The sequence below is a fragment of the Protopterus annectens genome, chromosome 5.part0, assembly GCF_019279795.1.
Source record: "Protopterus annectens isolate FY-2018-M chromosome 5.part0, PAN1.0, whole genome shotgun sequence".
NCBI classification, from domain to species: Eukaryota; Metazoa; Chordata; order Ceratodontiformes; family Protopteridae; genus Protopterus; species Protopterus annectens.
Genome location: NC_056735.1, coordinates 1,199,733,461 through 1,199,751,932, shown reverse-complemented (window position 1 = coordinate 1,199,751,932; position 18,472 = coordinate 1,199,733,461). Strand labels below are relative to the sequence as shown.

General features: G+C 36.8%; 1 protein-coding gene across 1 annotated transcript in view; it reads right to left on the bottom strand.

The window, feature by feature from the left end:
• LOC122802338 (ras GTPase-activating protein 2-like) overlaps positions 1–18,472 on the bottom strand; it is a 384,535-nt gene that overhangs the window by 223,937 nt on the left and 142,126 nt on the right. The window contains exon 5 of the mRNA XM_044071976.1: positions 2,453–2,661. Within this exon, the coding sequence (XP_043927911.1) occupies positions 2,453–2,661 (209 nt within the window). The remainder of the gene's footprint in view (positions 1–2,452; positions 2,662–18,472) is intronic.

Genomic DNA, 18,472 nt, shown 5'->3' with positions numbered 1-18,472 from the left:
ATGGTCATTGTAAATGTAAATGATCAATGTACAGTATATCTTTATACATCTGTAAGTAATCCTTTATCCATGAATGTGGAATGCTGGCAAATGTTTTTTTATAATCTATACATGCCATACTAAGATTCTTCCCCTTTATACAATTCTCTATTATGACTTTTTAACAACAATGATCCTTTGTTCCATATGACTTTATTTTGTTACCCTTTTGTTTTATTGCCATGATTGAGTTTTCTTCTAAATGATTATAAACTCTGTTGGCATCAATTCCAGTATATAGTTTATACATCGTTGGAAGGGAAGTTATTGGTCTATATTTTTTTGGAGAACTTGCAGGTTCATTCTTAAGGAGGAGTGTTGTTTTTTTCCTGTTGTTAATCAGGTTTGTGTCCATTTGGGATGTTCATGCAAGCAGTTCTTACTTGACGCTACATCTGTGTGTAAAGATATTAATACTTTTAGTCATAAGTTAGGTACTGCATCTGGAACTGGAATTTTCCAGTTAGGAGCTTTTCTTAATTTTCTTTCAAATTCTCTGGACATTACTTCATCTCATTTCATATCCTGTGTATTTGAACTTCTTACTGTTTCTTTTAGTTCTTCTATCCATTCAGCATCTTTCTTATATTCCACAGGGGCTTCATAGATATTTCTCCAAAATGTGTCGATTTCTTCTTTTTAAGTGGGTATTTCTATTCCTTTTGCTTTGTTTCACAATCTGCTATAAAACTTTACTGGATCATCAATGAAATGCTTATTTTGTACTTTTCCTTTGTATTTATCCGCATATTTTCTGAGTTTTTCTGCCTGCATGGATTTGCAATAGCATAGCATAGACCCTGGCCTGTTCTGATACTGCACATTTCTTTTCTTTTATTAAATGTATCGAAGTATTTTTGTTGATCTGTTCCCTCTTCCATACTTTCCTAAGAGTAACACTTCATGTCTTAACTGCTTTACAGTTTTCTCTATTCGATGCTTCCATTTTTGGCATTCCTCTGTTTTTGTGGTAAGACCTTATCTGTTATTAATGTAGCTGGACAGTAATATATTCTATTTACTTTTGTTATATCACATGAATTTCTGATAATAGTTTTGACTACTATGTTCATTTGATAACATTTTGGATCTTGCTGACTTTCTGTAGTCTATTTCTTTCATTGGTCTTAATGTATCTATCCATCATTACTAAATCAAAACCCTTTTCCCTTAGCTCATTGTCTTCTAAGCTGAGGGTACATTCTTTGTTGTTTCCTGCTGGCATTTAACAGTAAAGTTCCAGAACATCTTCCTGTGACATTCTCTTCAGCTGCATCCTACTTCATCCATTGCTCTTTCATATGGGAACTCATTGGCCTATCACTCCACAACACTGATGGTGTCAAGAGTTGCCAATGTTTCCTGCACCTTCCTTTGCAGTACACCCCCAACTGAACTTTTGTGTTGGCTTTGTACTGAACGCTCCAGAGTATCTTCATGTGGCAAGTGATCAGATGCTTCCCATTCCACCTGTTTCTCCTTAATTTGGGGACTTACTGTTCTAGCATGCTGTGACGTAACTAGAGATGGATTTTCTACACTAAATCCTTCACTTCACAGGTAATCCATAACTTCAGTTTCTACTTCTTTTTCTTCATTACTAATCCTCTTTTCTACCCCCCCCCCTTTTCTTATTTTTTGTATTGTGAAATTTTCCATATACAGATGCCTTTGGTATGGGTGTACTATGCGGGTGAAAATCCCTGGCACGACACTGATGGAATCAGATGTACTCAACAAGAAAAACTGAAGACAGCACACCAGCTCTGGATTTATATGGGAGTCTCAAACCCCCTACATTTGCACCCTCTCAGGAACAAACCAACATTAGCATATGAGGAAAAAGGAATGGCTGGGAAAATCAGACTGGACCACGAGAAACAGAAGGTGGGTAAATCCAAATGCTATGGTTTAATGTTACAGCGATCCTTCCAAAAAGATATTATGATACCATATTTTAAATACTTTAATATAATGTAAAACAACACAGAAGGCTTAAATTCGACAACAGTAATTCTTTGATAAAGTGAAAAGATTTCTGAGTGAGCAGTGTCCTGTGGTGTCTCATATTTCAGTAAGAAATGTCCCATTTAGGGCATGTGAAAAGGATATAATCCCAGGTGTTGCACTTTTCAACAAAAGACATGTCCCTTTGTAAGGGACTAGTATATAAAAAGACAAGCAAGAAGAGTGTTAGTGTTGAAAACCCATTTACTCTGTAAAAACCTGGTGACTGAATATGCTTTGACAATCCGGTGATTAAACATTTGCATTTTTTACCCCTTTTTAGTATAACATGCTCTTTAAACATCAGGCAAAAATGTGTGAGATGGGAGAGTATATTATTTGTCAGTTGAATAAAGAAAGGCATAAAAATGAGCACCAAAATGAAAGTAGTAATATATAGACTTACGCAGTGCAAGAGGTGCAACCTTGGGCATTCTCTGCTGTGGCGCTGCAGCAAGACCAGATGTTAGTGTTGTAGGCACTTGGATGATAGAAATTCAGTCTATGCTGATTACATCTGCTCACCCGACTAATAATTTCCACCCATTCATTGGCTTCCACACAGTTATTTGCTTGGATATAAAGTATCTTCTCACCATAAAACACCTGGTACATCTAGGAGTATAAAAGATGCAAAATATTAATTCTGACAATCATGTTATTTTTATTTACTTTTTTGTATTTTAATTTTTATTCTTAAAGATGTCTTGTGTGTCTGTTTACTTTAACAAGAAAACTCTAAAGCAAAAAGATGGAGTTTTACATGGTATGCACCTAAAGTAATCAAAATATGCAATATAAAAATCAGAAAAAAGGTACAGTTACATTAATATCAAAAGGCTTAAAAGTGAATTCCTAGATACAAGCAGACTGCTAGCTAGTGGGAAGTCGTACAAACCTTCCTTACGAGTACCAAGTCTGTCTCTAAAAAGTTATTACCCTTATGAGCAATGAAAGTCAGTACCTTACCACTCTTAATGGTGAGCAAAGTTGTGGCTATTCAAATGAAGTATGCAGTACTATTCAGTAGTTACATACCTTGAACTAAGAAACCTTGGAATGTATCTCATTTATTTCTCACATGCATAATAAGGCAACAACAAAAAAATCACTCCTGAAATCAGGTCACCCCACAGCTAAGCATTTAATAAACTGACCAGTGTTCATTACCTCAGTAAATAATAGACAAGTGATTTTGCCCCAAAGTGTTACCCTCTGCAGTACCTGTCATGCTCTCCATCTCATGCTAAAGACAATCTTCTGTATGTAGCAATCTGGTGCATTTACATTTAGTCTCACTGTCACATTTCACAGCATGAGGATGTAACAATATTAATGGCACAATCCAGTGAAAAGAAATCCATTAATCTTCTCTTCAGCTTATGTAAAGGTCACAAAACCATTCCTTAGAACACTAGGCATAAGACTTCAGGTTCATACTGGCAGTGACCAGGGTCAGTCCCTAAAATTTATGTTTAAATACATCAGTCACTCACCATGGTTCTGGAAGTGACAACAAATACTTAAAATATCTGTAGAAGTGTGTACACACACAGACACACACACACACACACACACACACACATATATATATATATATATATATATATGTATGTATGAGCCAAGGGACATGTGGATGTGTAATTTTGCAAAAAAATAGTAAACTAAAGTGCAGTTTTCCTAAAACATCAGCACACTGTTCTTAAGTGTCTGTCAATACAGCAAGGCAACATTCCTTATCTACTGCTAACCTCTGCTTTATTTTAGCAGCAACATAACTGTAAGCTATGCAACCTTGCTGGCTAGGCTTACGTAGGCCCTTGGGCCGATAGCCTAGTAGCTACCTATGAACCTATGAACTCCAACTTATACTCCTGTTACACTTTACACATATAAATACTGTACACTATATGTTATGTCTACGCATTCTCTGCATTAGTGTACTGTTTGCATCTTCTACTAATTGTACATATGAACTAGTATTTAATTCTTCTTTAACTCTTGGGCTTTGCTTGAAATACATACATAAAACAAATTAAAAAAAGAGCAAAAGCTGTTACATGTACTAAAATATTTTGCTTGGGGTGGTGGAGGGAACAGTTATGTTCTTACCATGGGCACTATCACTTTTGCAAGTGCACTAGTCAATAAGTAAGAATGCAGAAAAACAAGAATGTGGTGTAGATAATTGGATCAACCAACAACTGAACAAGAATAAAGCAAAAACAAGAGAGGCTGAACCAAACCACAGCAGTCAGCAGACAAAAAATTATTCCGTTTAATGGTGAATAAGAATACATGCTTCACAAATACCTGATCCCACAACCAGTAATTCTGTTTTACAGCTGCTAGATCTGAAGAATTTCACTAAATTTCCTGCTGCTATAGTGTCACACAATCAAGCACAGAATACTGGTGCTTTCAGAAAGCCATACTTCATTTTTTTTTCCAAAATATGTAAATACCTTCTAGAATCTGGCCATTCATTATTACAATCACTTACTTGTCAAACAAACTGTATTAAAGCTAACACATGTGTGGATCAACTACTGGGGAGCTCTCACTTTTTTCTATGCTAAATTAATGAAATACCAAACAGACAGACTGCACCTAACTAAAATGTACCCTGAAAATAAATCATATTCAAGGAAATGGCAGAAAGAAGCCAGCCCTATGCTCACAGTCCAATAAATGTGATACTTTTAAAGTGCACGGTTGCCTAATAGGTCAAGACTGTACTGGTTTTAGATTACTAACTGCATGATCGAAGGGAACAGCCTATCTAATAAAATGAAATACAAAATCCTGTGTACTACAAGGAAGATGAAACGAAAGTAACCAAAATGACAACGTTTATTGAGAGTAAGCCGCAGCTTTGTATGATGATGACACTGACAGAAAATAAGCCTTTTCCTTTCACTGTAGGCTTTTCTAAAAAGTGAAAATTGTTCAGGGAGAGGCTTAGATAGAGCAGTGAGAAGGGGCAGCTGCCCCAGGTGCAAGGTATAACAGGGAATGAACAGGAGGTAGTTCAGAAATGAATGCTGCTAATTTATCAACTGTCAAGGCTGAAGAGCTTCAGCACTCCGTGTTTGAGATTTACACTGTTGGACAGTAGCAAGGCACTTGGATAATTTTTTTTTCTTTGCTTCTTAAGACATTTTTTGTCCTCAACTTTGGGTTGAGGGGAGCACCAGATCAGGCAGCTGCATAGGATGCAAGAAAAACTACCTATAGCTGTGTTCAGCCATCTTTAATTCCTACTGCAGTGATGGCCCTGGCCATCTTTAACCTATGAAGCCTTTCCTTCTAAACTAGCTGGTTAACATTTTTGTAAACAGTCATGTCTTGTATCTACAGAAATGTCTTTATAAATCAAAAGAAACAATACTTTTAAAACAGGCAGTGTAAGTCAGTTTTAAATTCAAGTCCAGGGCCCTTTAGACCTGCATGGCAGGAACCAATTCAGCATGCATCATCCTCATGGCTGCAGAGAAACAGAGGTCATAAAAGGCACAACTGTCTTTTTTTTTTTTCAAATTTTTTTATTTTCCAAATAATATAATGTTTAACAATACAATCATCAATAAACAAGTATTATAAAACTTTATATACACTATGTACAACTGACCTGAACAAAGGAGGGGAAAAAATTAATAAAATATATGAAATTAGTAACAAAAATTTATAATATTCAATTAATTTTTTTGTGTCTTTCGGCTTTTCCCGGTTAGGGGTCGCCACAGCGGAACTCCGGTCTGCTAATGATTGGCAGTAGACTTTCATGTGCTGGCTTGCCAGGCCTAACGCACAACCTTCAACGAAGGAACGCCCATTCACGCATGTTAACACACAGAAGACACTCTGAGAATCGAATGGGCAACGTCTAACTGGGGGGGTGACAACGCTACTGCAGCACCACCACCACCACCGCGGGTTATACTATTCAATTAATAAAGTATAAAATTACAAATTAATTATTTAGGGTACATTTTTAATATCTCAATAAGAGTTAAAATTTTTTCCCAAGGATTGTTTGTCCATGTTTTAGGTGAAATTCTCGATTCCTTCACCTTGATTTCTAATGCTGCTGTTTCTTCCATCAATCTCAATAATTCTTCCAGAGTAGGTTCTTGTGAAGACTTCCACTTTCTAGTTATACATTTCCTAGCCACAGCTAGTATGGACCAAAGTAGGTATAGGTTTTTTATTCATTCCAATAGTATCATTAACATTTAGGAGGACTAAAGATTTGGTTAAAATAAAGATATCTGTGAATATAGCTTGGAGAAAAATAGTAATTTCTTCCCAGAATTTTTTTTATATTAATACAATCAAAAAATATATGAGACCAATCAGCTTTACAGTTTAAAGAACATCTCCAACAAATGGATTTATCAAGTGAATTGAATTTGGCTAGTTTATCAGGTGTAATAAATGTCCTGTGAATATATTTCCATGTAAATATTTCCCATACTTGTAAATTAAATGTTAAGTTAACAGAAAATAAAAGATCTGTTTTACTCTCAATTGATAGATTAGTGTGACATCCTTTTGCTATGAAATTCCAATTATCTTGCATTAGGGTTAGTTTTATATGTTATCAATATTTTGTATAATTTTGAAATTAGATTCGTCCAATTATAATTGTCATAAATAACTTCAGATAATAGATGTACCAAATATTGACTAGTTTTATAAGGAGAATTAATAATTTTACTATTAAGATCCTTAACATATGATAATATGTTTTGTAGTATCAACCAATCTGCTGATGGAATGTCATATTTATTCTGACTTTGTTGAATGTCTAATACTACTTTATTCTCTATACAATGTTGCCAACAAGGGAAGTTTTTCCCCTCCCATCTAGTTAAAACAACATTATGAATTTTATTAAAGAAATTCTTTGTAGAGCTAAAGGGTATTATCAAGTCTAGCCAAATCTTAATATCAGTGTTAGTATATATAAATCTTCTGAATAAACTGTAAATATTATTTATATAATTTAAGTTTGTTGGTTGTGTTATATTATATTCAATATTAACAGTCAATATGTGCCGCATCCTATTATTTTGTTCACTTAATACACAATTTTTAATTATTTTATTTTCATTTAGAAAAATAAAAGTGCAATGTTTTCCATGTTGAAGAATAATTAGGCTCTATCCAATTAATGATAGTTCTTAATATGGAAGCTTTTATGTATGATTCTAGTTCTGGAAGTTTAATTCCACCCATTTCCCAAGATCTAATATGATGTGTATAGGCTATTCTATTTATTTTTGGATACCAAAGAAAGTTTAATAGAATTTTATTTAATTCTTTCAAGATTTTCTTGTTAGGTATTACAGGAATAGCTTGTGCAATGTAATTCATTTTTGGAAGTATTGTCATTTTTATTATTTGTAATCTGTCTTCAAATCTCAAGAACATTTTATTCAAGCTTACTATTAATGATGTTGCTATAATTTGTGGCTAATATAGATTCCAAATTATCACATAGCGTTATTCCTAAATATTTTATTATGGGAACTTGTTTTCCTATCACACAATTTGTAGTTAAGGTAAATTCTCTCTTTGTATTCAAATGTATATAATTAGATTTTCCCTTGGTAAATCTAAGGCCGGAAATATAATAAAACCTTTCCATTATTTCATCTAGTTTTTGTAATGATCTCTCCAAGACATATAACGTGAGTAAAACATCATCAGCAAATAACAACTTTTGAATCGAGTTGACCATATACATCTATGCCTGATATATTAAGAGTTGTGGTGTACTAATGAGGCAAATAATTCAATTCCTAAGGCAAACAGGATGGGAGACATCGGACATCCCTGCTTTGTATCTTTGGTTATTTCAATAGCCTTTGAGGTAAATGGCCCAAGTTTTACATAAGCCAAATTGTTTTTATAAATATTCTTTATTAGCGTAATAAAATTAGTAGGAAATTCAAACAATTCTAAAGCCTTAAAAAAGAAAATCCCAGCTCAACGAATCAAAGGCTTTTTCTATATCCAAAGCTACAATTAGATATTCTTGGTTGTTTCTGTTTAGAAAATCTATGAGTGTTAGAATTCTTTGTATATTGTCATGTGTGTGTTTTTTTATAAATTAATCCTGTTTGATCCTCATTTATAATGTGTCAATGATTTTTTTAATTCTAACAAGCGTTGTTGCCTCACAGTTAGACGTTGCCTGTTCGATTCTCAGTTAGAGTGTCTTCTGTGTGGCGACATGCGTGAATGGGCGTTCCTTCGTTGACGGTTGCGCGTTCGGCCCGGCAAACCAGCACCTTAAAATCTACTGCCAATCATTAACGGACCGGAGTTCCGCTGTGGCGACCCCTAACCGGGAAAAGCTGAAAGAAACAAACATTGACATGACGATTTTATAATCAAGTAAAGATATTGGTCTATAAAATTTACACTGTGAAGGGTCTTTGTTTTTTTTTTTTTTATAATGGGTGTAATTAAGGAGTATCTCCATGAAATTGGAGTTGTGTTTTGTGTTAGAATTTCATTCAACGTTTTGTGAAACAATGATATTACTGAAGATGGAAATATCTTATACAATTCATTAATTATTCCATCAATTCCCGGTGTTTTATTACTTTTACTTTCCTTGATTTTTTGAGTAATTTCTTTAGAGATATTTGTTTTTGAATGTCTAACTTTTCGGTCATCACCTTTACTAATTTCAGGTCTAAGTTTGATGTATTAGTTATATGTGAAGTAGCATTATAATAGTCAGAGAAATAATGTTTAAATGCATCGAGTACATCATTTATATCTGAAACCTTTTTGTTTTCCTTCCTTCATGTTTAATACTTGTAATATTATTTTCAATTGAATGTTTTTTTAATCTTATTGCTAAATTATGCATATGTTTGGGGGGTACTGCATAGGAACTATGTTTTAACCTTTCTACAGCTATATTAGTTTTGTGAGTTAGGATTTCATTATATCTTTTAAGTCTTCCAATGCTTTTTATGATTATTTTGTATGTAAGTAGTTGAATTAATAGTGAGATCTGTAATTTGTTTTTGGATGTTACATAATTCTGATTCCCACTCTTTTAGCTTGTTTTTACACCATGAAAGAATTTTCCCATTCAGATAGGCTTTCAAGGTATCCCAAAGATTAATTACATTTATTTCAGTAGTGTAGTTTATATCTAAAAATAATTGTACTTCTGAATCTAACCAAGGTTTAAATTGTTTTAATTTTGCAATGCAAGTTGGAATTCTTGACAAAAAATAATTTCTTATAATCTGTATGTATTTTCAGAATTAATAAATTATGGTCTGAAAAGGGACAAAGAAGGGATTATGAAAAATTGTATTATTTTTTAATTTAGCTCTTGAGATATGAAGACTTTATCAATTCTTGCATGTGTCCGAAATCTGTGATCTTGGTGTGAAAATAATAATGAATTGTTCTCCTTATAACTAAATGTATCAATTAGATTTAAACTTTCTTCTCATTTCTTAAGTAGCTTCCCTATAAAACTTGCACATAAATTTCTTTTGCTTGAGGTCTCTGATTTATCCAATATACAATTAAAGTCACCTCCCAAAATCAAATTTCCTTTATATACTCTAGTTATTTGATTTATATGTTTTCGTATTGTCCCAACCACAATAACTGGAAACCAATATATATTTACTAATGCCCAGAGTCTATTGTTATATTTTACTATTACTATGACTAGGAGTCCTTCTTTATCTTCATATTTGTAAATGATTTGAGGCACAGTGACATTACTTTCCCATAAAATGAAAGTGCCCCTAGTCTTTTTCTTATATGATGAGTGAGATAAGATCAAACATTCATTAGGATTCCAGCTAAAGGTATCATCTGTTTTGAAGTGAGTCTCGAAGAAATACTACTTGTACTTTATTTAATTTCATATATATTAATAACTTAGATCCTTTCCTTGGATTGTTTAAACCATTAGTTTTTAAGGATAAAATAGTCAAGTCCATTCTCAGTATTTAACTTTATATTATATTTGTTTTGCATTATATTTTGTAATACCATACCAAATGTAAAATGTGTAACTACTGTGTAAATAATTCTCATTGTAGTCAATATTTTAATTTTGGTCAAATAACTTAAAATAAAGTTTAGTTCAGGCCAATAAAAAAAAGAAAAAATAAAAATGCCAAAATTACTTGTATAACAACAAGTATATAAATATTTTTTGTAACCCTTCTAATGTACATGAAGTGAAATACACTTCCAATCTGCTAGATTAGAAGAAATCTAACAGACTGCCTACCATAACTTCCCTCATGAAAAAAGAAAGAAAAAAAACTAACCCCTTTTGAGCTCCAGTACACCCTTTCTCTTATCTTGGAGATTTAACTTATTTTCCCTATATAACTATTAATAATGAATTAACAATGTATGGAAATGAGTATTGATTTGGTAATACAATTTAATTTTACATTAGATTAGACTTCACAACTGTCTTTTTCTGACAGACTTACTATACTGGACTGTGCTTGATAAGTCAGTCCAATCTGGCAATCTGACTCAGGAGATTTAGGCTAGGAGCCGTTAATGAGCTTCATCCAGCAGTCCTGAATTTGACCCCCCTTCAGCCTCCATTTAACTAGTCAGTGACTGAGCAAGTCACTTAACTAAACCATGCTCTTATGCTACCAATGAAAAGAAGCACTCGTGCCTAGATGGTTTACCTAAGTAACAAATGAATAAAACAAAAAAACTAAAAACTACTACCGCCCCATTATGCTTAAATATGTTACCAGGTAATCACATATTTCCCAAATTCTCCTCCGTTAATGTAAATGTTGTAAGAATTTGTCTAAGTTGTTTTACTGCAGACTGAGCCACAGTGACAAATATGTACACCCTCTACTGTACATCACTTATCAAGCCACTGCATAGTACCAGCAGGCCTCTTCCAAAACTAAGACAGCTCCCAGCCTGTAACTTCTCAGAGATTCCTATCAACCTGATCTTCTTCATGCACTTCCTGTCCATCATCAGCTATTTTTGCTTACTTACTTTAGTCTGTTGACTAGGGTAGTGGCTGAACCACTACTGTCCCATTTCAGCCACAGTCTGTGATTTACAATAAACAACAGTGCACTGCCCAAGTATTGGTTACAACTTCAAAATTAAAAGTACAGCTGTGTAAGAACTTATCATAACAGGAGCTGGCCTTCTGATCACTGTTGTAGTACTCCAAATATTGGGTTATCTTGCCAAGCAATCTAGACATCTGTCCAGGGTACCAAAGACAAAGCCTTACACATAGCCCTGTCTTATGTATGACCTAAGCCCATGGGTATAAGTGTACATAAGCGGACGAATGAGTGTGAAGATCTCAGACTATCCAGAGTCCAGGAGACCTGGAGCCACCTAAAGATACAGGAAACATAAAGGTCAGCTAACAGGGGAGAAAGGCAAAGAATGCTTTTCCTCTCTCTGTCCATTAGAAGAAGAGTAAAACCTGGATAAAGACACAAAAGGGGAATGGATGGGTGGGACGCAATACTACAATAGTTAAAAAGTAGGCCATCTACCATTATGGCAAGTTCTTGCACAACTGTACTAGGTCCTTCCTTATATTACTGCTGCAGTATTCCAAACTGCTGGAGGATTCCCAAAGGTTACTGAGTTGTATGGATGGCTGGATCAGTCATAGGAGAGCTGTCAATCAATCCAGAGTGGACTGCCCTGGCAAGGAAGGCTCTGGATCTAGAGAAAATATCTATCCTATAGTGTTTGGTAAAGGCATGTATAGAAGACCAAGTTGCTGCTTCTAGGATAGCTCTTATATCAATACAATTGTAAAAGGCTCCAGAAGAGGCCACTCATCTATTGGATTGTGCTTCTACTACAAAAGGTAAAGATTTCCCAGGTCTATATTAGAGAATCGAACTTTCAAAAGTTTGACTGTCATATGGTCACCACCATATGATCGAACTTTTAAAAGTTCGAACATCTAATAAAAAAAATAAACTACACAAATAACCTACCTGAAAATTTTAGGAGGGGCGGCAAAGCCCCCCTGCACCCCCACACCCCCCACTCTTTAAATTTACCAACTACAAGATCGGACTACAGTGCAGAAAAGGGAAATCTTTCCATGCCACGCTGTACAGAGATCTCCGTTAAAACGTTCAAACTTTCAAAAAGTTGATCATATGGTGTCGACCATATGACATTCGAACTTTTGAAAGTTCGATCATATAATATAGACCTGATTTCCCATTCCAAAGGAAATGGACTTAGAAAATCAGGTAACAATAATTTGTTTAGAAATCAGGTTTTCCCACCCAGGATTCTTGAAGGGAAACAACTGGTGACTTGCAAATGGACTTGGTCTTGTCCAAGTAAAATCTGAGCTGCCTGTGTAACATTCATAGAATGGAGGATTTTCTCTCTCCCCCTTGTTATTAGGTTTAGGGAAAAAGGCAGTAAGACTGATGGCCTGACTGAGGAATAGCTCATTGACCACTTGAGGAATAAATGAGGGGTTGGACATCAGAGACATTCTGCTCTTATGAAAAATAAGGAAAGAAGGGGATGCCAGCAGAACTTGGAGCTCAGAAGCTCTTCTAGCTGAAGTAATGGCTACTAGAAGTATGGTTTTCCAAGTACAAACTTGGGGAGGCAGAAGCTGCTGGTTCAAAGGAAGGCAGAGACAGCTTTTCTAGGACAAATGTATGGCCACAAGAAAGCAAAATAACTTTCCTAGGAGGTTTTAAATGAAGGATGCCTTTAAGAAACTGTTTACCTCCTGCCTTGAAAGGAGAGAGGGGTCTAGAGGTAAGCATGCAGAAATGGCCAATATGTGTGACATAATCGAGGAGTAGGCAGACCAGCTTTAAGTAGTTCACACAAATAAGAGAGGATAATAGGTACTCCATATTGTAAAGGGCCCTGTTCTCTAGCATGACAGACAGAAAATCTTTTCCATTTGGATATGCAAGACTTTCTAGTTTCCTTGCCTCCTGAAGAACCTGTAGCACGTCCTCAGAAAATTGGTGTCCAAAAGGGATCAAAATCCTATCATCCATAATGTCAGGCTGAGGAATGATAGACTTGGGTGAAGTAGTGAGCCCTTGTGTTGTGTTGTGTGAATCAAGTCTACTCTGTGGAGTAACTTGTGGCAATGACCCCTGGCTAGGTGGTAGAGAAAGGGGGGAAAACCAATGCTGTCTGGGCTAAAGGAATCACCAGCAAGATTTTTAGATTGCCTCTCTGGATGTTTTAACAAGACCTTGGAGAATAGTGGCACAGGATGGAAGGCATAAAGAAATCTCCCTTTCCTAGAAAAGGGCATGATATCTGCTCTCTGTGCCTTAGGGCAAGAATCCCTGGAGGAATCAGTTGTAGTTGCCTATTGTGGATGGAGGCAGACAGGTCTACCCAAGGAATACTCAATTTGTGGACCATATCCAGGAAGACCTCTCTGTTCAGCATTCATTCTTGAGGGTCCAACCCTTGATCTGTTTAGAAAGTCCACCAAGATGTCCTGAGAGGAAATGTAAACTGCTTGTTGAGACAGGTTTGCTTTTATAGCCTGCTTTCATGACATAACAGCCAGTCTGCATAGCTGATAAGACCTTGCCCTCCCACCCCTGCTGTTTATGTACCATATGATAGTAATGTTTTCTGTGAAAATTCTGAGAGAAACAGGAGACCAAGAGTGAGGGAAGATCTGCAGGGTCTGAATCAAAGCTGAATCTTCTTCAGGTTAATGTGTTTTGTCCTTTGATTTAGTGGCCATTGGTCCTGGATTCACAGGGAGCCCGTCCATCCCCCCAAGCTGCATCTGAGGCATCTGTGCGCAGCTCTTCCTGCAGTATCTGCAACTTGAATGGAAGGCCTTGGGTTGAGGTTCTTTAGTAAGGGAAGAAATGGGATCTGGGATCCAGGGAATGAAAATGAATGGAACAGATTGATTTCAGGAACCACTAAACCTTATTCATATGGTGTCTGGTGAAGGGCACGTTGTTGCCATGAACCCCAGGGTCGTAAGAGCTTCCCTAGCAGTGTGGGTCTGAAGGGGGACAGAGAGACTGAAAGTAGCTGAAGATGCCCTGTACTTTGTCTAATGGTAGGAAGACCTACATGAATTGTGTGTCTCATCAGTAGCCCAGAAAGACCAGGTTGTGGGTAGGATTCAGAATGTACTTTAAGTTGATCATGAACTCCAAACTCTAAAAGAGGGAAAAAGTGAAGCTGAGATGAGGAGATGGTACCTGTATTAACAGGTCATCTAGACATGGGAATATCTGAATTCTCTGCATTCTGGAAAAGATGATGACTGGTGCCAGGCATTCTGTGAATACCCTAATGTAGACAACCCAAAGTGTAAAGCAAAGAGCTGAAAATGTAATGAACAAGTTGAACAACTTAAAAAGTTCATGAAAGAAGGGTGGATGAGTATGTAGAGATAGGTATCCTTCAGATCCAAAGACACTAGAAAGGCTTGAGGCAGGATTAAAGGCAAAAGAGTCTGGAGTGATAACATTTTGAATTAGGTAACCTTGAGAAAGGTATTGGTAAGGGACAAATCCGGTACAGGCCTCCATTCCCCTTCCCCTGGTACTAGGAAGAATGTAGAATAAACCTCTCTTCCTATGTGCTTGCTGTGGGACAGGTTCTACTGTGCCTTGGTCGAGCAGGGTTTGTAAGATAGGAAGTTTATTGGATCGTGAGGTGGTGGAAGGATGCCTTTGAAAGGTGGAATTTCTTTCCGAGTCATCCTGTAACCCCTGCTGAATAATCAAAAGGGCACCACTGTCTGATGTTATGAGGTGCCAGTTTGAAAGAGATGAGTTGAGTCTTTTCGACAGAGGAAGGGATGGACCCTAGAGAGGCAGATGGAGGGGAAGAAAGTAGTCAGGCTAATTTGTCTGGAGAGGGAGGCCTCCCAGACTTAGAATCCCAGCCTGATTTATCTTGAAGTCTCTTTTAAGGCATTTTCTTTCCCTTTTGTGGGGTCTAGATTCCCTGCGAGAGAAGAAGGTGAACTTAGCTGGGTAGCTTCTCTCAAAAATGGGGACAGAAGAGATGAAAATATGTCTGAAATCATTCATAATTTTATGTTGGTCTTGCAAGGCTTTAATCAGGTTGGTTGCTTCAGGACCAAATAATAAGTCCCTAGTCAGAGGTGAATCGAGTACCTTAGCTTTAATTTCTTCAGGTAAGGGCTGACAGTGAAGCCATGCATACCTTCAAATGACAGACCCAGTAGCAGCCGCTTTGGAAGAGGCTTCCCTAGTATCATAACTGCACTTGATACAGTGTCTAGTGGTTTACTATCAAAATATGGAATGGCACTTACACGAAACGGGATGGTCGAATGAGTGTTTCCTAGTTTCTGTAATGCCGATCTGGAAATGCTCGAATCCACATTAGCAAATAGTAGTGTACATTCGCTAATATGAGACTGACGTTCTGATTGAATATCACACTACAGCGGGGATCAGGAAATGTACCCTTTTCCTCACTGTAGTGCTATCTTGGAGTTGGAATATAGAATATGCAGAGGGTGTGGGCAGCGCAGCATCCCCTGCAAAACCATAAAATGTGTTTAATACTTAAAATTTCCACAGCAGCTTCACCACAACAGCCTGACAGTTTGACGTCATGTTCTCACATTTCGAATACTGTTGAATACGGACATCGAGGTGATGATTGCAGACATTCTGTTAAAGCGACACTACCAAATTCGACAAGGATATTAGACAAAATGATTAGAATTTGCTGTTAATTTCAACATTTTGATAGCAAACTGTGTCTAGCAAACTGTGCAACCTGAGCTACCATAGACATGGCCTACTGTTTAATGCCAGGTACTTCCAGAGAAGACAGGGTTTTATTCAAATTAGCCATAACAGACAGACTTTTTGTCATTACGGTCTGGTAATGCATAGCTCTGAAATCCAAAGCAGAAGAGGTGTATACCTTTTTCCAACTCTGTCTATAGTCCTGTTATTCTTTTTTACCTGATAAAAGTGCATTTGCAGCAGTTAACAGCTTGGAGGGCTTGTCCATAGACAGGAAAAGAGCAGAGGGATATGTCAAAGAATTCTAATACAGGAACTTTAAATCTTCAGCACTTTAAAATCTATCAGGTCTTAATCCTGATAAGGAACTGCCAGTTCTGCTGAAGTCCCCCAGAACTGTAAAACTAGCCCTGCTACTTAGTCATATACTCAAACTGGAAACTCACTACTAACCACAAACTGAGGAAAGTTTTGAAGCTTCACAAGATCTTGCCAACAGTGCCTGCCAAGCTGACAAAGTGGACAATTCCACCAACTCACTGCAGCAGCCATGACTATGGTTTAGGTCTTTACTTGCAGGAGCAATTCTCCAAGTTTATCCCAGCCTGGAAAGCTAGCACCAAAGACCAATGCACCCTGAACATAGTTACAGTCAACCATGTCTTACAGCTCTTAAATTCTCCAAGCAAGAGCTTAAATGAGAGATCAAACTATCTGAGTAGAGCTCTTGGGAAAAGACCAGGTTAAACTGCTGAAAGAAGTCTAATAGGGGCACCCTAGTATATGAAAGTGGAGGGGCTCTTAAAATATTTTCTTAGATTCACAGGAGACAGATATCTTCTGTCATATCTTGCACCTCAAAACTTCAGTAAACATACTTTGTACATTTGTTTCCAGATAATTACACTCTAGAGGTCGTACCCTCTGTTGCTAAGAGACATCTGGATGATGTTGCTGTACATGATGGACGCCATCTGTCATATCAGTGTGTACACTGCACAGAGCAGAGTTGCTTCACTCTGGGTAGGCAGCACTTCCAGTACAAAATACTGCCATTTCAGCAATCTAGACTATTTAACAGGGTGTTGGCCACTATATTCATAGCCATGCAGGAGACGTATTTTGATGCATTCATTCCCCTACTTGGATGACGGGCTCCTGGTGGCTTCATCAAAGGAGTCCATGGCAGTATACTTAAAACAGATACTCCAATGGCTGCAGTCTCTGGAGGTGACCATAAATTTGGAAATGTCCTCTATAATATCACCTCAAATGACTGCCTTTAAGTTCAGAGCTGGACTTTATCCAGTAGTGTTCACTGCTACCCAGTGAGAGGGCTCAAGAAGTTATCACTTTGCCTGTATGGATGAAGAAGCACAAAGGCCACAAAAAGACCCTACCATGACTTCTTAGCTTAATGACCTCCACAATCTTTATGGTGACATTTACTGCATATAAAAACTAGTGTTGCAACAGACTGTGGCATGTCAGTGGTTATAGAAACCCATACTCTTATAGATCTTCTCATTATGTCAGACCCAGGCTGTTGGGTCCCGGAATGGTTGCCACTCTTCATCAACCTTCAGGTGGGTCTCCAATTCCTGTACATGAACTACTGTAGATTCTAACAATGGATGCTTAGCTGGCAGGTAGGACCTTACCTTGGCTCCACCAATGGATGAAAAACTACTTCTGGGGCACCTCATAATTCATTTGACAGCCCATCTATCATGTAGTACCTTAAAAAAAGCCACACAGTCATCCTCCTTCTACAGACTGGGTCATAAAGTATCAAATACAGGGTTTCAGCTTTAAAATTCTGACATTTTCTAGAAAAAGTATTTGGATAACAAATCTGGATATTCAGTTATAAGCTGTTTTTAGTATGAGCCTTTGTGAACAAAGGTAACAGAGAAGCTACACATTACATCTCTGAATGCTAAGTGCCAAGTCACAACTTCTTGCATTCCCTTCGCTTTTTTCTGTAACATCATTTCAATGCTGAAAAATATCACTTTTCAATGAGAAATAACACTGCTTTTGCTCTTATGTTATAAAAGCAAAATATATCTATGATTTTATATATTTAGTATTTCTGTGAGAAAAATTAAATACATGCAAGTTTGTACATGAATTATACATAAAAATGAAAAGTTATGTACTCACCATAACTAGGGATCTGTGTTGTCCATTTTCATTCTTCAACTCATGGGTTCGGATCCGATTCAGCTGCATACTCCAGACTTTGGATCCAACTCTTGAGCTCCTCCCTCACCCCATAATGCCTTAGTCCATCCCCATTACCTCAGATTGAGTTTGTTGCCATAAGGCTCATACAGTTACAGACGAGAATAGCTGACTGAAAAATGAAGGGCTCAAACCTGGAACTATAAGTTCCAAAACAGTTCAATAGGTTTCTCCAGAATATTTAAGGATGGGGGATGGATGGAAGGGAAGTTGAGGAAGAATGAAAATGTACAACACAGATGCCTAGTTATGGTGAGTACATAACTTAAATATGATGATGTCTTTTTCATTCTTCCTCAATGTATGGACAGAATTTCCCAGCTACACTGATTATGGGTGACCCTCATGGACGTACTGCTGAACCAAAGGTGGTTCCTGTTTCTAGATATATCATCCAA